The sequence below is a fragment of the Amphiura filiformis genome, chromosome 18 (genome assembly GCF_039555335.1).
Source record: "Amphiura filiformis chromosome 18, Afil_fr2py, whole genome shotgun sequence".
Lineage (NCBI taxonomy): Eukaryota > Metazoa > Echinodermata > Ophiuroidea > Amphilepidida > Amphiuridae > Amphiura > Amphiura filiformis.
This window is the reverse complement of record NC_092645.1, coordinates 14,980,979-15,006,259: the sequence shown is the minus strand read 5'-3', so window position 1 is coordinate 15,006,259 and position 25,281 is coordinate 14,980,979. Positions and strand designations below refer to the sequence as shown.

At 38.3% G+C, this 25,281-nt stretch overlaps 1 protein-coding gene across 1 annotated transcript; it reads left to right on the top strand.

Annotated features, from left to right (window-relative positions):
* The first annotated feature begins 5,684 nt into the window (after positions 1-5,684).
* Positions 5,685-25,113, top strand: LOC140139910 (26S proteasome non-ATPase regulatory subunit 13-like). The gene is made up of 11 exons (XM_072161683.1): positions 5,685-5,841; positions 7,998-8,076; positions 9,866-9,956; positions 11,995-12,038; positions 12,650-12,736; positions 14,173-14,344; positions 15,028-15,107; positions 19,127-19,252; positions 19,904-20,047; positions 22,366-22,482; positions 23,060-25,113. The coding sequence occupies exons 1-11, from the start codon at positions 5,744-5,746 to the stop codon at positions 23,159-23,161; spliced, it is 1,140 nt and encodes a 379-aa protein (XP_072017784.1). The 5' UTR covers positions 5,685-5,743; the 3' UTR covers positions 23,162-25,113.
* Positions 25,114-25,281: the final 168 nt, after the last annotated feature.

Sequence of the window (25,281 nt, the reverse complement as noted above, 5' to 3'; positions counted from 1 at the left end):
CCAAAAACAATTTTCCAAATTTTCCATTTTTAAAACTAAATTTTTACACAATAGGCCTAGGCCTAATAATGTAAATAGGCCCTACAGTCCCCATGCAAATGGCTTCAATTGGACCTTCATTTTTGCTTCTGCTATGGACATCCACGTGTTATTTTTAAAGCAATTGTTTATATTATACAATAATGGTGAAAACATTTCAATGGCTTCAATTAGGCTTTCGTTTCACCAATTTGCGGCTGTTTCAAACTAAAATAGTACCCAATAATAGTGCTAAAATTGATCCAAAAAAATTACAAATGGCTTCAATTGGGCCTTCATTGTCCAAAGGTTTCTAGCCTCTATTGCCCCCGGACGCTGGTTGCCCTGATATATAAGATTTGTAGCCCTTTTGTACTTATTAGCCAATATTCATGATATTTGACCATTTTCGTCAAAGTTTTCCCCCTTAAAAGTTGTCTTTCCCCACTTTGTTCATCCTCTGAAAAAGTGCTTGCTACGTCACTGCCTCTAAGGGGTCAAAAACCCTCTCAAACACCCTCTCCTCCCCCACTTTTCTGATAGGGTGGACGTCCCTGTTGGTGCCACATGCGACGGATTCGCCGATCATTTGTCGGACGTTGAACGATTGAATATAAGACGCCTGCAGGATTATTAGCGGCCACAACGCATAGAGAGACGAACGGGAATCGGACCCTAAATCTGGTCGTTTGTCAGACGTTGACCCCCAAATCCGGTCATTTGTCGGACATTGAACGATCGAATATAAGACGCCTGCAGGATTATTAGCGGCCACAACGCATAGAGAAACGAACGGGAATCGGACCCCCAAATCCGGTCATTTGTCGGACGTTGAACGATCGGATATAAGACGCCTGCAGGATTATAGCGGCCACAACGCATAGAGAGACGAACGGGAATCGGACCCAAAATCCCACCGAATCTTCTGCCGGACTGGTGATTTTTCCACCGAATAAAATATTTTTGTATTCGGTGATGTATACGTTGATCCAGTCCGTCGTAGTGTGACAGACCTATAAAGTGTTTGAAAAGTGTTATATAATGTACACAAATATTTTATTATAATGATGTACGTAACTACTGTCTTAGGCTTAGTTCTAATATTTTAGAAGTACATGCATGTATTTCTAATTCACTGAGTGTACTGTACCATATAGTAATCAGTATTATATCACTAGGTTCTTTGTAGATTTGTATATTACTTTTATATTTTACTTATCAAATAAGGCCTAAATATTTCATTTTTGCAAAATATGAGTATTTGTTATGACACTTTTATTCATGTTCAAGTTTATTTAAAATATTCCATTCAGTAAATACGTATTTTGGTTATACTGTATTTAATACCAGAGCAAATATGGCAAGTAGAGCTATTACCAATTCAAACCACAGTGAATTCAAACCTACCACTATATTATAAAGGTCAAATAGGGCGAGCTAGGGGCAAGAGGTAACATGCTTTATGGCGTTTGGAGCATTCTTGTACTGTGATTAAAGGCTCACTGGCCTGGTTGGAGTATATTAAACACATTCTTATAGTGTTTTTGATAAGATAATAGCAGTGAATAAATATGAGTCTTAAACATAGGCCTTCTGTATGTACAATGTATTTGAATTATTTACATGATTAAAATACTAGAGTAGTCTTTAATACTATTAAAATAAATGCAACAAGTGGCAAAATCAATCATTCGCTAAGTTACTAGTACCAAAAAATCAGCCATAAGATCTGTTTAAACATGTTAAACATGTTTAAAAAGGTTGTGTTCATCATCTTTTAGTTTTATATTGTTAATATATTATTCAATATTTATAATACTAGGTGTATATAGCTTATACAATGTGTATACAATTTTCCATAAAACAGTGAAAAATCCTGCTCGTTTTATAAAAGTTGATAGGACACAATTTCAAATAGTATGTTTGATCATGGAAGTAAGAGTAAAATTTCTGGTTTACGAAATTTGTCAATTTGAACATAACCTAGGCCTATTTCTTATTTGCAAATGTGTTTGTCTCGCAATTGTAGGCCTATACTAGTATACTTCCCTGATGTGTATTAAAAGGTCCAACCGTGGGCCTTATGACTTTTTTGCACAACACATCTTGTCGATGTTTGTTTATTTGTTCACAACACATCTTGTCGATGTTTGTTTATTTGTTTCTTGTGCAATAAACCCGGGCAATAAACATATTAAAATAAAAATAAAAATAAATTACTTTAAAAATGAATTTGGAATTCCAGACTTTTTCCCCAAAAATAAGTTTGCCCTCAATAGGGGTTCTGGTGGAATATGCCCGGAATTCCATACTTTTTGCGGAGATTGGGTCTGAAATTCCAGATATTTTTCCAAAATGAATTTGGAATTCCAGACTTTTTTTCAAAAAATAGTTTGCCCTCTATAGGGTTTTGGTGGAATGTGCCGGGAATTCCATACTTTTTGTGGAGATTTGGTCTGGAATTCCAGATATTTTTTGCAAAACAAATTTGGAATCCCAGATTTAAAAAAACAAAACATTTGCCCTCTATAAGGGGGGGGGGTCTTTTATTATCTGGAATAGCCCAATTGACATGAGAGTTGAGTCTCCAATAACAGTGATGCAAGTCAGGGGGCCATTTATACATTTCGAGGACGCCATTTGACATATTTATATTGCATAGCCTATGTAGGCAGGTAGGGGGGGGTGTTTTTTGGGTTGGTGTTAGGGGTTTAAAATCTTCTGGGGTGAGTCAGCAAAAGCAGCAGCAACTTGACGTAATTGTATGAGAAGTTTACACAACTTTGGGCAACTTTGCATAAATATGGGCAGCTTTGCGCAACTTTACAAAATGTTTAGGAAACTTAATGCAACTTTCCGCAACTTTGTAAAATGTTTCGGCAACTTAATGCAACTTTGCGCAACTTTGCAAAATGTTTAGGCAACATAATGCAATTTTGGACAACTTTGCAAAATATTTAGGCAACTTAAAGCAACTTTGCGCAGTTTTGCAAAATATTTCGGCAACTTAATGCAACTTTGCAAAATATTTAAGCAACTTAAAGCGACTTTGCGCAACTTTGCAAAATATTTAGGCAACTTAATGCAACTTTGTGCAACTTTGGTCATTTTTGACAATTTTGGACGAAGTTGAGCAACTTCCCCTGTGACATGGGGCCTGGTAGGCCTACGGTCGTGCACACGGGCATTCGACTGGCCCAATAGATATTGCCAGCACTGGGCCAAAATGGGTTGAAATTGGCCCAGTACAGGTCCAATTTATTCAATACTGTACTGGGCCAATATAATATTGCCAATATATTCCCATTATGAAACCGTAAGTAAACGGTAATGGTCCACGTCTAGCTGTGCATTGTTCTTCTATTCCTCTTTTACCTGGTCAGGCATTATTGGTCAGTTACACCTGTTCAACCAGGCTCTTTGTTCAACCAGATATTTCCTTTGAAAAGGAAACTTACTTGCACTCAGCATAATTGAATTTGTATTACCTGATGTGCAAAGTATTTAAGTTCGATAACAAACTAAGCTCACAAAACTGAGCCATTGATAAATGAAATATATATTCTATGGTGTCATAAGATAACAATTATGCCTTGCTCACGTAGATTCTTTACAAGGCAGTAAATGAACTATTCGGAACAAGCGTAAACTCGCTGCCTCTTCTTTATAATAATAATAACATGTGGCCCTTCAAAATGAAGATGATAATGATCAAATATTGTATTTTGATAGTAAAAAATGTCAGGGTTTCAAAACCACGCCCACATTAATGTAACATTGTGCCAATACAGGGCCGGTACTCTGGGCCTACAAGCCCGGCCAACAAGTTTCTGCCGCAACTGGGCCAATATGTACATGCCGGCTCGATGCCATATTCAGGTAGTCTTCAATTGGCCCAATAATGGACCAAGTACGGCACAGCTTATCCTGATAAGAAAACGGCAGCCAAACATTAACCAGTATCGGATTTGTACTGGCGTTATTCCGTCAGCCGTGTCCGGTATTGCCAGAAGTAGATCGGTTTAAGCCATAATTTACTGGGCCAATATTACAATGTTTGCTGGGTTATATCGAAATTTTCTCAGCAGGCTTCTCAAAGTAAATACGAAAACTGTAAATTGTAATGTTAATGTAATGTGATGAAACTGGTAAATATAAACTTTAAAGCATAATTGATCAAAAAATGATTAACATCTGTAGACTTGTGAACAGTGGCAAAACGAGTAAATATTCATTAATTCATATTATAATTAGTATAATTATTGTCTTATCAAAACTATTCAAGAATGATTTACGCATCAATCATTTGGTTGGATTAATATAATAAAATCAAACTCAATCAAAATGGTTTTGGGCACATATGGTTGGATCGGGGTAATCATAGGCCTACTTCATTTAATTGATGAGCAAATCCATGTCCCCCTTTTTTAGTATTGTACCGGGCTCTTATTTCAGCAACGCCGTATTTTAAATTTGGGAAATTTTAGTGCAAGGAGCCGAATTTTCAAACGGCGTGGCGTAGCTAGGGGGGGGGGGGGCTGGGGGTTAGAGTGCAAGAAAAATGAAAGCAAAAGGTGCCCCTCTGACAAGAAAATCAGGAGTGCATAGGAAACGCTTGAAATATCACAAGTATGAAACCAGCTTTAGTCCATACAGGACCAATATAAAATTAGAGTTTTGGTCAAATTTTGAGTTCAAAGCGCACGGCCAATTTTCAAAGCGCACGCTAACGACTATCATATCTGTTCAACACGTATTTTCAAGTGTATGAGACCACATCTGGTTTCTTGAGAAAAAATCATTTACGGGAGATATTCATCATTTTCTAACCCAGTATCCGAAGATTTTCGTCTGATATCAAAATCGTGCATAGCAATTCACGTGTATCGATCCCGTGTATTCATTTTAATGTCTCTGCTGCACCAAATAATTATTAGCCAGGCGATGTCGGTGTGCAGTGTGTTATTATTAAAATGCAAAAATAGTCACAAATTTATCAAGGGGGTGTACTACCGTAAAATGGTGTAACTTTGGGCACTTTTCAGGTTTTTTAAACCACTGCTTCCATCCACACAAAACCAAATAATTATAATTAATTATAATTATTAAGAGATAATTAGAAATATAAATATTTCTAATTTAATCTCTTTTTTATGACATGAGGGTTCCCTTATACACCTTGAAATTGAAAAAGATTTTTTAAATAATTTTGCAAGAGTGCCCTAGGGGTTAAAATAGCCTGACCAAAGTGTATTACATTCCATGAAGAAAAAAAAATCAAACAAATTGATCTTCGATGTATAATTATGGGCAAGTTGTTGTTTTTTGTGACATTCAGTTGACCCCTTGCAAAATTAATCAAGCACACATCCTTGCTCACAAATATCGATTTTTATTTTTTCTGAAAAAAACTTCCCGAAAAAATCCCGAATTTTTCGTAAATTTCGAGGAAATTGGACATTGCGACTATATTTCTTCCAAAAATATTTCTTAACAAATTGACACCAAATATGACTAAAAACAATATTGCTGTACATGCATCGTTTTAAAGGAAATTTTGTTTTTGATCATTTATAGCCTTGTCTCATTGGACATTGCCCATCCCTATAACTACTCTCATGTAATGGCAAAGTTCACGATCGATGGCTCAGTTTCCTATTGGTGTCGACAATTGACTTCATCTATTGTGTAATAGTCTGATAAAGTGCTTCTCACACGGAAAATCATGAGGGACGTTTCAGGATATTTGAGTGAAAAACAACGGGATAGCAGTCCCGAAATTGCTACTGAATGGGCAGCGATTGAAGAACTTTATAACAAAAAGTAAGATCTGGTGTAAAATTGTTTTCAATTTATTCAGAAAGTTAATTCGGTCCTTTGTTATGTGTTGTGATTCAGCAAATTGATGCTTGTTTGGCTGCCGAATTTTGATCCTACATGTACATTGTGATTTACTTTGTAAGATGATTTGTTTGTTGAATTTTCACTAAAATCACTTCATCCAATGCTTTGGGGTATCGAATCCGGTACTTTGTGCATTTATTTAATTAATATTAACTAGGTATGAGAGGCAAACCTTAGGCTTAGATTTGTTAACACATGATTTTGTTAGTTTTTAGCCAAATTTATATTTGCCTAGCTAGTAGTCCTAGACCTCGACCGGGGCCCAAACTATAGCCAAAATATTAAATTCTCGATCATGAGAGCCAACTTGGGTACGCACGGTTATTTGCGTCGAGCGTACTACGCAAAGACCAGCGCTTACGGCGCAAACACAGCTTTTGAGAATTCACCAATCATTTAATCACACGGTCGTTGCTACTAATGCTAGGCAAGGACAAGGTCAAGGATCGTTCATGCAGGTCGCGCGATCGTGTTATTCTATGAAAAGTACGCTGACGCAGAAGGTACTCTCATGATCGAGAATTTATTATTTTGGCTATAGTGGGGATTATGCACTTTTCAGTTTCCCACGTGTTTGACAGGGTTCGAATCATTTAAAAATTTTGCGTAGCAGTTTTTGGCTATATCCATCATAATCAGGATACTTCCATATATTAAAGTACTATAAAAAGTGCTATTGAAATGCAAAATTGGGTAGCAGTTTATACTTCAAAATGTAGAGCAAACTGCTATGCGATACAGTCAAATTCGAACCCTGGTGTTTGAATGTGAATTATTTTGCCTACTCGCCACAAGTTTAGGGAGCACATTTCTCCAATATTTTGACAAGTTGACGTCAAATTTTCTATTCTATATTGTTTGGTAATAATGTCTTTTGCCAAATATGTTTAAAGTTGTAATTTTGTGTTTTTGATCGCAAAGATCGGATATTTTTATTCCTGATTCGAATTCTGAAACCCTTCGCAAGGTGCAGAATTCGGCAGAACTTTGACGATAATTTTGCCTCTTTGGACACTAAAATGCATTAGATCCTTAAGTTTGTTTCAACCGAGTCTTAAATTAGCAAGCACAATAAAGTTGGTACCGGTAGGCCTACCATTTAACATTTTTATATACATTGATGAAATTTTAAAGATTTTTTTTTTCAAATTTCTGACCTGCGCAAATCGTTAAGTGTGTATTTCCCATTGACATCCAAAATGGTGTGAGCCAGTTCTTAGGTACGGTATGTATCGTAGGACTGGCGAGCGAGTCTAGCCCAAACACAATTGACAATAGGCCTAGTACGGTACATAAATTTACATAGAAATTGAAAAGGACAGGCTGGTCAAGGAAACCTACATATGTTTTCTATACTTCGCTTGACCCAAATATAAAAATATTTCAAAACCAGGATTTCATTTTCTGCACCGGTGCACCCATTATGAAAATTCACACAAACCCATCATTTTCAAAATTCAGATTGTAGATTTACAATATTTCATTTGGAATCTGATCCACACGCTTGATGTTGCAAAGGCATTGATCTTGTTTTCCATTAGTGATATGACTTGCACCAGTAATGTACACAAATTATGTACCGAACTGAAATACTTTATGCTACAATGTCAATGGCACATTTAGTGTCAGTTGAAAGAGTTCAACATGCTTTCTAATTTAAACATTACTTCCATGTGATCATGTGTACCCACAGCAGCTGATAGGTGTATCCCATCATGCTCTGCAGTACCATAGTAGAACTGCACATACCATAGAAAGTGTACACAAAATCCCTCACTTCAACTTTCAATTACTCGCTTAAATATCAGAGGAGCTTAGACTTTTGTTTGAAAAAATATGATCTCTAAAGTATTGTGAAACTAACCGTAGCTCTCAATATCTAAGCGGCTCTTGTTTATATTTTGTATACATTTGCTATGGAGCAAGCAGATAGACTGCAATGCATGCTTGGATACTCCCTTTAGCTGCTGTGATGTGTACCTGTACCTCACAATTTTGTGATTTTCTAAAAAGAAAAAAATGCCATATTTTCATACATTTTGAAAATGTTCACGGACTGTTCTTGACTTTTTCAGATTATGGCATCAGTTGACCATCAAGCTTGTGGACTTTATCAAGAGTCCCATCTTTGCAGAAGGAGATGGACTGCTCAAGGTGAGTGTAGAAAAGGACTATCTTCTGGAATTTGCAGGAGAGCATTAAATAGCTCTTCAGGAGCCTTCAAGGAGAGCTGTTTAGAGCATTCACAAAAGAATGTAAGGAGAGAATGGTGAACTAAAGGGAGAGCTAAAAATCAATCTCCTATCAGATTTAAGGAGAGCAGTAGAAAGCGATCTTTCTGGCTCTCCTCAAAAGGCAGTCCCTGTATGTAGCCTATTCGCCGATTGCACAGTCCTATATTAAAACGAGGTTCTACCCGCAAAGTGTGTGTTGCGTGTGCGTACGCCTGTCAAATGTGTGCTAAAATTTGGTGGTTTTTTGCAAACATATTTTGAGGATGTTCAGAATTTTCCAAACATTTTCAGTCAAAATCAATAATTTTATAGGTTTCAAAGTTCTTAATTGTGACCTGCTACCACAAAATCAGCGTAAAGTCGCCACAACTTTATTTTGTTGAGTTGGTAGTTTCGAGATATTTGGTCTGACTAAGTTGATGTTCTTTGTTTGCCACCACCATTGTGCCCCCATTCACAAAGGACATGAACACCAACGCAGTAGCCAGGGCAGCTAACTTACACCTTACAACTTTATGCTGATTTTGTGGTAGCAGGTTACAATTATAAATGTACTTAACCTTTTAATACATGAAGATAACTCAGCTCTCAATTCAGTATACACAACTGTAGGGCTTCCAATCTCCAAACTTGCTCAACAAAACTTTTTATCATGGCCTCACAGTCACAGTTTACAAATGTCCAAGACATGTAAACAAATGAGGGTGCACATCCGAGGTTGGATGCCTAAGGAAGTTACAAAAAAGTATCAGTAGAAATGGTACAAACATATTAAAGAAACATTCACATGAAGAGTTTAGATCCAAAGTGCTACGTCCTCAGATTAAAATTTGAACAAGAATCTGTGAATCAATTCTCGCAAAGATTCTCGTGAACAAATTTGTGTTGAATCAACTTTTTAATGTTTACACAGCAAAGGGATTATTGATATATACAGTATTGCAGTCAATAAATGTTTCTATTATTATTTTCCCCCATATAGCTTATTTTAAACTTCATTTGATTTGCAAGTCTACCTGCAACTTTTACCATACTATGGCATTCCTACTAAAATGTATAATTTTGACTACCAAAGGTTAATATTGCCACAAACCCCTCAACGGAAATATCCTGCGCCTCCTCGAGCCACTTCCGGTCCTGCCGGGGCTCGAACCCACGACCCTGGGTTTAAGAGGCGAGCGCGCTAGCGTATAGACCAAAAGAGGACTTCCCCGTCAGGTCTATAACACTAACGCACTTATACCTCTGTGACATGCTCCCCCTCCTCGTAAGGCGCGTCCTCGTGCCTTCCTCTGTTTAAACTGGTCGTCCTTGATACAAGGCATACTCGGCCAGACTGGTCGTCCTTGATACAAGGCATACTCGGCCAGCCATTTTTATGAACGCCTAACCCTTTCCGATGGGTGATCCCCCTGGTGTTAAGAAACACCAGGGACCACCGCTGCCACCATTTATGCCACAAACCCCTCACAGAAATATCCTGCGCCTCCTCGAGCCACTTCCGGGGCTCGAACCCACGACCCTGGGTTTAAGAGGCGAAAGCGCTAGCGATATAGACCAAAAGAGGACTTCCCGTCAGGTCTATAACACTAACGCACTTATACCTCCGTGACAATATTTTGCAGAATGTTAATTATTAGGATTTTTAGGTTTATTTTCTCAAATGCAATCTCGTGTTTATTTGATATTCCTTTCTTTATTCTTTACAGTTGTATGAGAACTTTTTGTCGGACTTTGAACACAGAATCAATCCGCTGTCATTAGCAGAGATGGCGCTGATCATTGTCAGGCAAATCACAGGTAAGATTCTGCACATTATACAGGGTGTGCCACTCACTTTAAAGTTGTATAAGAACTTTTTGTCGGACTTTGAACACAGAATCAATCTGCTGTCATTAGCAGAGATGGTGCTGATCATTGTCAGGCAAATCACAGGTAAGATTCTGCACATTATACAGGGTGTGCCACTCACTTAACAGTTGTATGAGAACTTCTTGTCAGACTTTGAACACAGAATCAATCCGCTGTCATTAGCAGAGATGGTGCTGATCATTGTCAGGCAAATCACAGGTAAGATTCTGCACATTATATAGGGTGTGCCACTCACTTTAAAGTTGTATAAGAACTTTTTGTCGGACTTTGAACACAGAATCAATCCGCTGTCATTAGCAGAGATGGTGCTGATCATTGTCAGGCAAATCACAGGTAAGATTCTGCACATTATATAGGGTGTGCCACTCACTTTAAAGTTGTATAAGAACTTTTTGTCGGACTTTGAACACAGAATCAATCCGCTGTCATTAGCAGAGATGGTGCTGATCATTGTCAGGCAAATCACAGGTAAGATTCTGCACATTATACAGGGTGTGCCACTCACTTAACAGTTGTATGAGAACTTCTTGTCAGACTTTGAACACAGAATCAATCCGCTGTCATTAGCAGAGATGGCGCTGATCATTGTCAGGCAAATCACAGGTAAGATTCTGCACATTATACAGGGTGTGCTACTCACTTAACAGTTGTATGAGAACTTCTTGTCAGACTTTGAACACAGAATCAATCCGCTGTCATTAGCAGAGATGGCGCTGATCATTGTCAGGCAAATCACAGGTAAGATTCTGCACATTATACAGGGTGTGCCACTCACTTAACAGTTGTATGAGAACTTCTTGTCAGACTTTGAACACAGAATCAATCCGCTTTCATTAGCAGAGATGGTGCTGATCATTGTCAGGCAAATCACAGGTAAGATTCTGCACATTATACAGGGTGTGCCACTCGCTTAACAGTTGTATGAGAACTTCTTGTCAGACTTTGAACACAGAATCAACCCGCTTTCATTAGCAGAGATGGTGCTGAACTGCTAATCATTGTCAGGCAAATCACAGGTAAGATTCTGCACCTTATACAGGGTGTTTCACCCACTTGAGTGAGTTCCAAAATTATGGTAAATCTCATCTGTGTGAATTCTAAATTATTGTACATTACTAGATTTAGCGTGTTTATACTGAGCACCTCTCATTACCACGCTTTCACCTTTACCCCCATTTTAATCCTCTCACCTTCATCAGGTTGTTTCTACTGCACTCTAAATGCAGTGTAAAAATTCACTACCCTCGTATTTAGTCGGGAGAGCGGAAGTCTAGAAAATTGTTTTCGTGACCTTCAAGGTCAGATTATGAAAGCTTGCACTGTATTGTAACTTTAGACTAACTTACAGTGTCACCTACAAATCTTCACCGAAGTGTTTTTACTGTGAATGTTACCGCGTATTCACCACTATTAATCACCTCAAAAGGTGGTTAACGGATTCACTCACATCACTGCGCATTCTTCTTCTTCTTCCTTATAAGTGCCTCCCTCATATGTATGAGTATTGTCGCACTGCGTACAGACAAGCTGTACTTATTTTTTACTCTGGAACCTAGAGTAGATGAGTGTATTTTGAAGTACAGTCAACATGACCGGATGATCCCCTGCTCTTTCGAATAGCCTGTGACGTTCTTTAACGTGCACACTACATTAATGTGAGAAAATATGCATGTACACGGGACCGACAGCTTAAAGTGCCCTCCGAAGCACTAAACAAGTAGAGTGAAGTGTCTTGCTCAAGGACACAAAGAGCCGGACCTGGGATTCGAACCCTTGACCCTTGGGTTCACAGTCCTATGCCTTAACCGCTAGGCCACGCTCTCCTCTTAACCCGATCTGTGTCTGCTGGGGCTGTTACCACATATTCCTCGCATCAACCGTTTGCTCAGTAGAAACACGCTAATTGTAAGCTATTGTTTTAGGATGCTTCAAATAATTTCTAAATGTTTTCTGATACTTTTTATAGATTATGAAGAAGCACTGGCATTTTTGGACAAAATGAGAGAGAAGGTAAGATGTTGTAAACATAAATTTGGGATATCCAGGGCAGGCTTTGTTTTGTGGAGAGCTGCCTGGAGCTGTCACTCAACTACAGCTCTCCTTAAGTTAGGGCTGCTAGGAATACGAAATTGCATTTTTTGCGGCGCAAAATGTTGTTTTTGTTTGTTTTGCGATTTTTCCCACAGATTTAGGGAGTACCTTGATTTCAAAATATTTCAGGAAAAAATTCCCAAAAATTGCTATTTTGTATCCATATGTAATTTGTGTTCACTATAGAAATGTGTACAAAACCAATACAATGTTTTTTAGATCTTGAATAGATTATGCAGTGAACAAAATTGAGAGATTTCAATCATTACAACAAATCGTAAAACAAACTGTATCTGAGTTTGATTGACAGGTGAGGAGAGACACAAAGTAGTTTATTTATTTCTGACGTTTATTCAAGGATTAACTTTTCTTGATTTATCCAGAAATTCAGATTCTGGGGCATAAATAAAAAAAATCCAGATATTTTTGTGAAAAAAAAAATTATGATATTTTAGCATTTAAAGAACAAAAAAGTACATGTGGTCTGTTATTATAGTAGTTGATTTTATTTCTGTGTCTTTCCTTTATAGGTGAAAGCAAGTGATGAGGCAATGATTCTGTGTATGACATGTGCAGCAATGATGAGACTCAAAGTGAGCGACTTGGAAGGCACAAAGGTGAGTGAGTACAAATACATAATTGTTTGTGATTTCCCGTACACTTCACTAGAACACAAACAATTTCCATTGCCACTGAGATACGTCAGAATCATTTTACTTCAACAAGGGTGCATCCATAAAGCAGCTCATCTCAGCACTTAGATTGTAATTATCCCCTAACAGCTCTCATTACACCTGGGTGGAGTGGTCTAAGTGTAGTAAAACACCTTGCACAAGTGCATAACATGTTTGTGCTACAGGGATATCAACCCCTGACCTCAAGCTACCCTGCAATTATGAGCTGAAACCATTACATTGTGGGATAGGCTTTTAACCATTACCACTGCAACACCGTGTCCTCATAGTGATCAAGGAAGTCTGCTTGACTGGCGCACTTACATTGGAACTATTTAGTCAAGACTGGTGAGGTCCGGTCATGACTACATGTAAGTGGTTAAGGTGTTTGGCTCTGGTGCAGAAGGTCACCAGTTTGATCTCTGATGGGAGGGGGACAATATTCATATTCAATTTTCTGCTCTTTCTGTTACTGTATTTGAATTGTGGGGCAGATACTGACAGTGGATGACAAAAGATCTCGCAACCAGTTTGGATCAGGGTAATGCCTGACTGTTTGTTTACCCATTGTGGTCCTTTGGCAGCATGGGAGAGCAGTGTTTCAACACTGAATAATCTAAAAAAGGCACAAAAATGTGTGAGTGCTGATCAAATCAAGTATGAACACATTATGCACTAAAAAATGACTGGGCATGTGGCTTTGAAGCATTATCACATCAAATTATTTAAATTTTGTCCCTTTGAGAAAGAGTGTGAGTCCTGGTAGAGTCCCTGTGTGTTCTTGCAAAATAATTGAGCTAACATTGACATTTCTGTGGGCAACGATCTAACTAGTTTGTTTATATAAGGTGAAAAAAATAAGACTCATAACACTGTGTATTGATATAGAATGGTGTGCACACATTTGGGCACAGCACTAACGCTGGTTGTGCGTTGCGTAATACGTAACCGGCGCACACTTATGTGAATTTGCGCAAACGTGAGTTGGGACTTTATCGATGCGCGCAATAACAAAAGCCGAATAATTTTTGTCTAAGAAATTTCACTTGTTGTCTCAGTTACTCATACAAGAACTTGGGGAGATGATCCTGGCTGCGATATCGATATATTTGATTGTAGTATGTTTATAGGTGTGCATTTCTTAGACTCAAGAACCCGATTGTTGCTTTGGATCACAGTGGTCAGTAATTCATGTGAAGTGTTCCTAGGCATTATAAATCACTGCACTCTTTTCTGTACAATATACCAAGCCAGATTTTGTGATATTTTTCTTGTTTTGGGTCTGACAAAATCCCCAGAAGAAATCAAATGGATCTTAATCACCAATGTACTACTGTACACAAGTTTTGAGATTTGATTTAATTTTTGTTCTACTACAGAAACTTGTGACAGAGGCCCAGGAGAAACTTGATGAGATAGATGGTGTCACATCAGTTCACAGTAGATTCTATGATCTATCCAGTAACTACTACAAACTTATGGGTGACCATGCTAATTATTACAGAGATGCACTGAGATATCTAGGGTGTCTGGATGTTACTGAAATACCAAGTAAGTTGTCAACACAGACTACTACAGACTGCTCGCAAACTATCAATTGCTTTGTATACTGTTTATTCTTGCATATTCATGAGGGCAGAACGTGCATGTTTAACAATCACGCCAGCATTATGTGCCTTCATGTTAGTGTGTTGTGTGTCTTCTCGTTTATGTGAAAAATCTAACAAACACACGGTATGTGCATAGCAGTTTCATCTGGTGCACTTCATGGAACGATCGGCCCTCATTAAGTGGTGATGCAGGGACTTAACCCGTTTGCAAATAGTATATAGTAGTGTGTAGTAATTCATCTTTATTTCATTCATATTGAAAATACAACTGACACAAATATTGAATGAGGAAGTATTCTTGTTGTTTGTGTTGAAAATTATTTTTTTTAAACTTGTAATAAGGGGTGTATTTTACCAAAAACCTTTCAGATATAATCCTGCTTACCTTTAAATTTGAGATATAATATATGTTGCAAAACCACACTAAATTTCTGTTTAGGGTTGTGTTTTTTTGCTCTAAAGGGCAAATCCTGTTGAGGGTATGTTTTGAAAATCTCTGGTCATGAATGTGTATACTATGCAACCTGAATCCCGCCCCCCCCCATATAACTGGTATTGAGCAGTCGATGCAGTCTGAATTGGTTATAACAGATTTGAATGAGTTTCTTCATTCTTACTTTACAGTTGATGAACAAAGAGATCGAGCATTCAACCTTGGTCTTGCTGCATTACTGGGAGATGGTATCTACAACTTCGGGGAACTGGTAGGTAGTCCTTTATCAATGGGCTATTGAGTATTCCATTTAAAATCTACACTACCCCTGTGGAAGATTGTGTAAATATCTGCCACAGAGGAGTATGACTTTCAAATGGAATGAATGTATTAAGCAGCTTCATTTGAATTTCATACACCCTCTGAGAAAGATTCAACCCGAATCCTCCCCTGAGGGAGAGTGAGTTTCAAATGGAGCTGCTAATGTGTTCATTCCATTTGAAATTCATACTCCCCCTGTGGAAGTTATTTCCAGAATCTTCCACACAGGGAGTGTGGATTTTAAATGGAATAGCCCAATATGATTATGACATGATACCGGGTGTGCCAAAAGAGGTTAAATGTGTACATCCATATAAAAAGCGATGCCTTGTGGTTGCTACATGTGTCTCATTTCACATAATAACTGAGAATAAATACCAGACTCATCTGAAGTGGAGGTCACTTCAAATCATCCCTCAAGTCACATGATTTAGGAATACAGATAACATTATTCCTTCACCATGTGACTTGGGGAAGATTTGAAGTGACCTCCACTTGAGATGAGTCTGGTATTTATTCCTGGCCATTATGTGAAATGAGACACATGTAGCAGACGACAAGTGCATCGTTTTGATATGGATGTACACAAATGTAGATTTTTGACAATCGATTAAATTTTCTTAACATGCAGTGCGTGTGACGCTAAACATAGACCCCCGATGCCACAGATTTGGTTTGTACTTCTAGGTTGAAGCAGTATATAAAGACATCACTCGAATACCAATACATCAATTTAACTAAAGTTACGGTACATATAAAATATATGGACACGCCGGACAGGTTATTGTCCTGCGGACTAGTTGCATTTTGGCTGAATTATACACACTGAGCAGCTTATATAAGATGTGTGTTTCTTGCTGTGAATGCCTAGATATACCTTGACATAAAAGTATGGATTCTGTGTTAAGGCCATCTGCAATTAATTCTGAGTTTCCTGTTGCCGGCCGGGTCAGATTTGACTGCCGGGTCAAATAATTCATTATTTGTAAAATACGCAAAAAATGGCACTTCTTTCTTACAAAAATATGACTGGCAATTGAGACTAACCTACTTTAGTCTCTCGTACAGGCAAAAATATGTTGTACCGAAATACCGTGCTTTCGAAGAGATTGCAGTATGCACGCCGAGTCTATCAAACAGTGGTGGCGCTACTGGGGGGGGAAGAAGCTCTGCCCCAATGCCCCCAGAAAAACAGAAAATTGAAAAGAGGGTGAAAAGCCCCCCGAAATTTTTTTTTCTGCCGTTGCCACTGCTATCAAACGACCTAGACTCGTACAATGTTATTATGTTGTGATAGTAAAACACATGAATGAATGGGAGTAATTGCTGTATTCAAGAAGTAATAAACTTGAAATGTACACCCTGGAAGATGAATTTGTTTTATTTGCTCAATAGTACCGGTCATATTTATCATTTGGAAGACAATAATGAACTAGAAGGCTATATATTTGTACACAAATACGGCTATACCCGCATGTTATCGGTTTACACAAACTTACAGTCCTTATTTGCTGAGGACTTAGGTTGCTGTTGTCAGTCTCTCATCTTCACAGTGAAGCTATGCAATTTGATTGATTGTAATTCACAATACGCAATTTGATTAGGGGAAAGCTATTCCAGATGGAGTGTGTAAATTAAATGGAACAGCCATTTCAGAGGGAGTATGTAAATCAAATGGAACAGCTATTTTGGGACCATTTCAGAGAGAGTATGTAAATTAAATGGAACAGCGAAAGGTATGTAATTTCAATGGAACAGTCTTAACGCTTCACACATAGTATTTCCAATCACCATATATAATTATTATAATACGCTATTGAAATATGCAATTTGATTAGGGGAAAGCTATTCCAAAGGGAGTATGAAAAATAAAATGGAACAGCCATTTCAAAGGGAGTATGTAAATTAAATGGAACAGCCTATTTTGTGGCCATTCCAGAGGGAGTATGTAAATTAAATGGAACAGCTATTTTGGGACCATTTCAGAGAGAGTATGTAAATTAAATGGAACAGCCAAAGGTATGTAATTTAAATGGAACAGTCTTAACGCTTCACACATAGTATTTCCAATAACCATCTATAATTATTATAATACGCTATTGAAATTCACAATATGCAATTTGATTAGGGGAAAGCTATTCCAGAGGGAGTATGTAAATTAAATGGAATAGCCATTTCAGAGGGAGTATGTAAATTAAATGGAACAGCCTATTTTGTGGCCATTCCAGAGGGAGTATGTAAATTAAATAGAGCAGCCAATGGGTATGCAATTTAACTGGAACAGCCGTAACGTTTATGTTATCTGTATTATAATTACACTATTGTCTGTGAATCTGTTTAGTCCTACGTGTATGGGGTGGGATGGGATGGGTGTTATTAACAATATAATTCTCAGGTGCAATCTGTGTACAAACTCTGAAGCTGCTTTATTTGATGATAAACGGACAGTCCTTTTTTAACATTTGGGGCCCCATAATATTTGACTTATGAGGCTCATGTACATATGTTGAAGTATAATTGCTATCAGTAGACTCAAGCTGGGCACTGTAGCTGCTTTATTTACTGAGTAACGGCTGGCCCTATGTTTTAGCGTTTGGGGCCCTGGGGCCAATGGTGTGACATATGGGGCTCATATGTACATATAACAATATAATTCTCAGGTGTAATTTGTGTACAAACTCTGAGCTCTAAAGTTGCTTTCTTTGATGAAAAACGGCCGGGCCTTTGCTTTAACATTTGGGGCCCGGGGCCCATAATATTTGACTTATGGGGCTCATGTGCGTATGTTGAAATATAATTCTCAAGTGCTATCAGCAGACTCAAGCTGGACATTGTAGCTGCTTTCTTTATTGAATAACGACCGGCCCTATGTTTTAGCTTTTGGGGTCGTGGGGCCTATATTATGTGACGCATGGGGTCTCATATATACATATAACAATATAATGCTAAAGACCTATTAGTGTACCAAATCTGAACCCTGTAGCTCCTTTATTTGCTGAGAAACGACCGCCCTTTGTTTTTAACATTTGGGCCTCTGGGGCCCCTAGACTTAATTAAACATCTGGGGCCAAAATGGGCAAAAGGCAATTTTCAATTTAGGGCCCATACATGTGCCACATATGAGCTCTAGTGCCCTTGTAGTTTTATAGCTAGCCTTGTCAATCAGTTGCCCCTTATTTTAACATTTGGGGCCCTGGGGCCCATAATATATAACATGTGGGGCTTATGTATACTTGTATATATAGAGTACCACTGGATCTATCAGTGAACCAACTCAGGGCCCTGAGGCTGCTTCATTTAATGAGAAACAGCATGCTTTGTATTTTTACATTTGGGCCCCTGGGGCCCGTGACCTTTGACCTCTGGGGCCAAGATGGGCAAAGGATAAATCTACGGGGTAGGGCCCATAAGTGTGCCACATATGGGCCCTGTGGCCCTTGTAGTTTTAGCGCTAGCCTTGACAGAATGATGTGTTTGATGGAGGAGGAAAAGGAGAAGGAGAAGAAACCATAGAATGGCAATATACCCGTTCATGCTTCGCATGCGGGTATAATTGACACCAAATAATGAATAATAATTTCTCCCTCATCAAATTGTTCAAACATCCCAACAGGAAACTCAGAATCCATTGCAGATGGCCTAAGGTAGAAATATTAATAATCAAGCCAAGAAGTGGACGTCCATCACTTGGGGATGATACGGCCACAGTGAAGAAAGTAGAGGATCTTATCATGAAAAGGTTATGCGCTTACCGCCCATCTAGCACCACCTGTTAAGAAAGTAGACATATTTATAAGACCATTTTTGGACCATAATGTACATAAGGACCAGTGATTACACAGACAAATTTTCTTCGATATAGCTACTTCACGTCTTGGAGATTTCAAAAACTTTCTGATACCCCCTCGTACCTGAAGAATAACTCTTTCATCTGCATATCTAATAACTCCTAATCAATTCTCTTTACAGTTGGCTCATCCATTGTTAGAATCACTGAAAGACACAGACAAACAATGGTTGGTAGATCTGCTGTTTGCCTTCAATAGCGGCAGCCTGGATAAATTTGAAACTATGGCATCAGTATGGAAACAACAGGTAATAACAAGTACTAATAAGGCGACGAAAAAAAGAAACCCTGTTCTACGGGCGGACGGACCTTTCAAGTAGGGTCGGTCGGTCAGCTTTTTTTTTTTTTGGAAATGCCCCAAAAAATCATCCAAATCTGTAAATAATTTGCAATTTTAGAAAATACAAAAACAAAAATTTTGTTCCTGAAATTTCCGAAAATTTGAGTCGGCATTCATTTGTACAGGAAATTTTTTTTTTTCCCAATTTGTTCAAAATCCGGGTCGGTCGGGCCCGTAGAACAGGGTTTTTTTTTTCGTCGCCTAATGGGAGTTTTAACTTGCTATTCCAGTTGAAATCTGTACAACTTCTATGGAGGTCATGACCTTAATCTTTCACACAGGGAGTGTGAATTTCAAGTGGGGCAATAAAACACTGATTTCCAAGGAGGCCCTGCATCAAAAAGTACAACATTCTTAGCTATTCTTATACAGTTAAAACAAATTTAAGATTACATACATATAAAATATTAAATGTTATTATGATTAACAACATTCAATCCTAAGGATCGGCCATGCATCGACGGTCGATCGAAATATCAAACAAATTTGATTCCATTGCCTTAGTTTAGCATGAGAGAAGAATGAGCCTAACACGTCTTGTTTTGTTCCCAACCTGCAGCCTGATTTAGCAGCCAGTGAGTTAGCTTTAAGACAGAAGATTTCTTTGTTGTGTCTGATGGAGATGACATTTAAGAGACCAGCCAATAATCGTAATATTGGATTTAATGACATCGCAACAGAGGCCAAATTACCACTCAATGAGGTAGGTGTCACTCTGTATTTATTCATAGATACTTTATTTACTATATTAAACGCTCCCTTCTATTAAACACACCTATCTTTTTTCTACGAAAAGGTGACTGAAATGCCGAAATTTCCATGCCATAGCAAGTAAGCTTGAATGAAATAAAGATGAATGAATGAAAACTGGCATGCCATGATCACAAACTTGCATGGACAAATCCAATTCTAACTTGTATTTCCATTCAATTCATCACCACATTGTTGTAGACTGTTCATATAAAATTAAATTTAAAAAAATGCCATTCTTGCATAAAAATGCACTTACGGATCTAATTTTGTAATACTTTTTGATAACATGTGGTACCTGTATGGTCACCGCCATGTCGAATTTCAAACAAAATTCCGAAAAGTCGCAATTTGTGAGTTTATTTCATTGAATATTCACTTCTGATGCAACCCCCAGGGCGTTTAATAGATTAAATACAGTATATCCCATATAACATCTACAGGGCTCCTCCACTAAAATACACCTTGTTTCAGGCCCATTAGTTGCCTCACAACACCGGGCTACACTCTTTGTCCTATACCATTGCTCATCACCATAAAGTCTATACATATTAATCTGTTTTCTCGTAAAAGTATTTGTGTTTCCATCATAGGCCATTTTTCTTCTCAATTAGATGTCGCTTTTGCGATTTTATTGAGTATTTGTTTAGATTTAGATTTAGATTAGATTAAGGGGGTACTACACCCCTGGCCAATTGTGTGCCTATTTTGCATTTTTCTCAAAATTATAGCACATTGGTGACAAGTAAGATATGTATATTATAGGGGCAAGGACTACAACTACTGTACTGAAAATTCAGCAATTCAAAGCAAGTAGTTATTGATTTATTGATCAAATATTGGTTTTCCCTCATTTTTGACTGTTACTCCACAACTGTTGTCTGTGCTGAAATACAATTTCCATGCAGTAGTTGTAGTCCTTGCCCTATATTATACATATCTTATTTGTTCCCAATGCGCTATAATTTTTAAGTAAAATGCAAAAATAGGCACAAAATTGGGCAGGGGTGTAGTACCCCCTTAAGATACTCGGGAAATAGGAAATGGTGAACCAAAGTGGAGTTTCTCTGCAACGTGAGGTCAGAATTTGAGCAATTATTGTTGAAAGTAGACCATTGAACTGTTCCATTGGACTTAAATTCTGACTGTTACTAATACAAAAGTGAGTCCTGTTTAGACTAATTTGGTCCTGATCCTGACTTAATTCAGGTGAACCAGGACCCTTGTGTCCGAGAAAGTAAAGTCGACACTGATTATATGAATTACTAGGATGATGTGAGGCTGGGTGTGAGTCAAAACATACATGTAGATCAGGGTGTTGCTCACACAGTGATGTACTTGATGTTGAGCATAGTCCTGTAGCATGATGTGGCGAATGTATTTATTTTATTTTCCATGTCACCAGATATTACCCAGGATACACAAGTGGTGTTGAAAACCCTGATTTTGGTTGCGATGGAGATTGATGCTCTGCTCAAAAAGTGCTTTAACTTCCAAAAAGCAATCCTCATGTTAACATTATTGAAGCTTGGTTTTGTAAAGGACCTGTAAATTACAGGCTATTATGATCAATTTCTGATCTGCTATTTTACTTGACTTGACTTAGATGCTCAGGATGTCGTGTCCCCTTGCCATTTACCGAATAAGCCTCCTCCATTCAACTCTGTCAGCTGATTGCGTCTCTGCTTCCTGTGTGGTCACTCCAAGCTCCCTCTGAATTTGTGTTTTTTATCTGATTGGTTGATGACCCGGTGGTCTGTTTTTGCTGATGTCATTAATGTAGGCTGGGGGAGGGAAGCCCATAGACATACCACCTAGACCTGTGACTGCCCATCCCTTACCACAGCGGGAGGTGAAGCCCCGTATCCAAGGTGATATTGACGGGGTTACTAGGCGCGGAGATAATCGCATACATTCTGACGCTCTCGGTTGCGTGGATACTGCGCCGTTATCGCCCGCGTCAAATGCAACATGTTCTGTAGACGCGAACATTATCTGCTTGCTTGCGTCCGGGTATGCGTCCTTGTTCAAGTCGTTGCTAAGCAGTGTCGGCTTCACTACGCGAGTCAAAGTCATTGGTCTAGGTACTAGTTTGTCTGGGGGGAAGCCAATGTTGAGACATCCTGAAGACATGCTCAGCCCATTTAAACGTCTCCGGCAAATTACATCAATGATGGAGCTTGTGATGTTTAGACTCTTGTCTGATGGAATGTCTGCCCTATTGACACATCTATTTTGTAATTGATTTTATTTTCATACATCTCTTTACAGGTTGAAATCTTAGTAATGAAGGCATTATCATTGGGATTAGTCAAAGGCTCCATAGACCAAGTAGAACAGAAGGTACAGATGACCTGGGTACAACCAAGAGTACTGGATCTAAAACAGGTACGGCTTTGACCAGATTTGACATGTTACCAAAATTAAAAGTGGCTCTAAGGATATAAGGGTCAATTAAAGGCCAAAAGGGGGTCAAATTTCAAACTTGCTCAAATTTGGTTAAAAATTGTTGCAAAGTATTCAGAAAAAAGTATAATTTGACCGTGGGGTGGGGGGCACATCAATTTTTGGTAGGTGTGCTCCCCTGGAATTTTGAGGTGGTGGGTCTTTAAGAGCTGACTGCAAGCTGGTAGAATGGGTCTATTGGAGCTGCAAACAGTCAAAATCAAGGGCCTTTCAGTTTCTTGGCTTTCTGGTTGAAAATTGCCTGGGGGAAAAAACCCAAAATTATGAGTAATAAGCAATTTAGGGGTCTTTTAGAGCTGAAATTGTCAAATTCAAGGGTCTTTCGAGCTCTATTTTGGTCAAATATAGGGGTCTTAGGATGGTCTTTGCTGCTGGGGATACCCCATATATGGTCATTTGTGTTAAGTGCCCCCTCCCCCGGGTTTGACCTGCCTGTGACATACCGTTGAGTGGGGTTTTTTTGTTACTAAGTTTTGCTTTTGTTGTTGTATCCTTTCAGATTGCCACAATACAGGGTAAACTACAGAACTGGTGTACAGATGTAAAACACATGCAGATAATGCTGGAAGACAAAGCACATGACATCATTGATAGAATGTAACATTCCATATTGGCAACTCTTGAATCAAAACAAAAGAGATAGAGGGCGTCAGCCTTTCGCCATCTTGTGGGTACAAATGATCTGTGTGGTCATGCGGCGGACACTACGTGCAGGGCGCAGCTTGCCACTAAGTTATTATCGCGTATCAACGCGGTGATTTTGCTGTTCACGCATGGAGGTTGAACGACCATCACAGCGTGTACCCACAAGATGGCAGCATATGACGTCACGCTGACGGCCTCTATTAGACCCAAAGAGTCCCGACTCAGAACTGCCCCGTGTGCAGTGCCATTATTGGTTTGTCATACAGAGGCCCAAATAGTGTACATCTGCAATAGCTGCCTCATAGACATTTGGATAATGTTTGCATTCTATATTGTACCCATCTAAAATTATGACACCTGGCAGCTATTACAGATAGGGTTTTCTTGTCCTAAACCACTGATGCTACAAATACATAATGAGGGTTTAGGGAAAGAATGTCCTTTCCACAATAACTGCAATTTTTTTAGATTGTGTACAATATAGAATGCAGACATTGTCAAATGTCTATGGGGCACCTATTGCCTTCTGACACTAATCCCTTGATATGTACCTCCTGCATTTATCGACAAAATGGAACAATAATTTGCATCTTCAAGTTTGAGCGTTACAAAGGTTTGCGCACATAAATTAATGTGCGTTATTGGCACACTACTTGAGCAACGCAAACGCTTCAAATCAATGTTTACAGGAGTACGGAAAAACAATCCAGTACACTGTTTTTCCCTCCATGAGCTGCTCTCTGGGTCGAATCTCTTTGTGGAATCACAGCAGAGAATGGAGAACTTTGTGTGTTTGTCATTGATGTAAAACATGCCAAAACATCAGAGTATAGACAGCCCTCTACTTAGGCCAGTGGCGTACCAGTCTGGGGCGACCACCCACGCTAACTAAATTTAATGGTTGTTTTTTTTAATGAATTTTGTGTCTAAAAACTAGGTGTGCTTTTTTTTTTTTTTTGCTAGTCAGATTTGGGAACCATGTGAGGCCCCCAACATGGACTTGCCTTCTGACAAAATTTTAGGTACGCCACTCATGAGCCGTCTATATTTGTGTAATGTTAATATATGTCCCTTTGTTAATAAGAATCAAATCCACTGGCTCTTGGAGGATATAGCATAAACAGCCCATCAGAGAAGCAAATGTCATTGCTTTATATGTGTCCCTAAAATTATTATCTAATTATGTAATGAATCCAAAAAGAAATAATCTTTAGTCAAAAATTGAATGAAGAATTTTTGTAAAATTGGAAACAATATTTATTGTACATCCAAACCTTGTAATGGGCTATTCCAGTTGAAATCCTATGGAAGACAATACCTTAATCTCACACACAGGGGGTATAGATTTCAAATGGAGTCACCCATCCAGGTAACCCCATATGGAGTCACCCATTCAGGTAGCCCCAAATAAAGTCACCCATTCACACTTCCTGCATGGCAGATTAAGGTCATGACTCAATTAGGGGCAATATAACGGATTTAAACTGGAATAACCCAAAAGAAAATTCCCATTTGTTTGAAGCAGTAAGATAAGTTAGTGTAACTTGGTTCTTCATGGAATTATTTCATGTAAGCCAATCCTAACCCTATGGTTTCAAGGACCTTTTAAAAAAAATTCTGAAAATCTAGAAAAAGGGGATTGCTTTTTTGGCAAATTTGCCTTATTTTAAACACTAATTATTTTGAAATCCAGAAAATAACAATTTTGGGTTTATTTTTCATAAAATTTAGTATATTTTTGGAGTAAGTTTTCAGAGTCTCAGCCGAACATCCCTGCCTAATCCAAAATCAAGAACCCCCAGCCAATTTTTGTTTTTATACATGTAATAAGGCTATTTCATTTGTTTGTATTCTGTATTGGTCATATGACATGTGACGTAAAATATTGGAATAAAATTCACAAAAACACATTGTTTTCTTATTTGTGATAAATAATTTATTTTCTCCACATTTGACTTCTCTACAAAATAATTTACTATCATTTATACATGATAATGTTAAAAAAAAGTAATTTAAAATTTGCTTTGATTTAACAACTGTTTCACAATTTAAGTATAGACCGTCTGTTGTAGAGGA

Coding starts and splice junctions, on each gene's coding strand:
- LOC140139910 (XM_072161683.1), top strand. CDS start 5,744: ATGAGGGACGTTTCAGGATATTTGAGTGAAAAACAACGGGATAGCAGT. Junction 5,842..7,997: donor GAAGAACTTTATAACAAAAA/GTAAGATCTGGT, acceptor TGACTTTTTCAG/ATTATGGCATCAGTTGACCA. Junction 14,345..15,027: donor GGATGTTACTGAAATACCAA/GTAAGTTGTCAA, acceptor CTTACTTTACAG/TTGATGAACAAAGAGATCGA.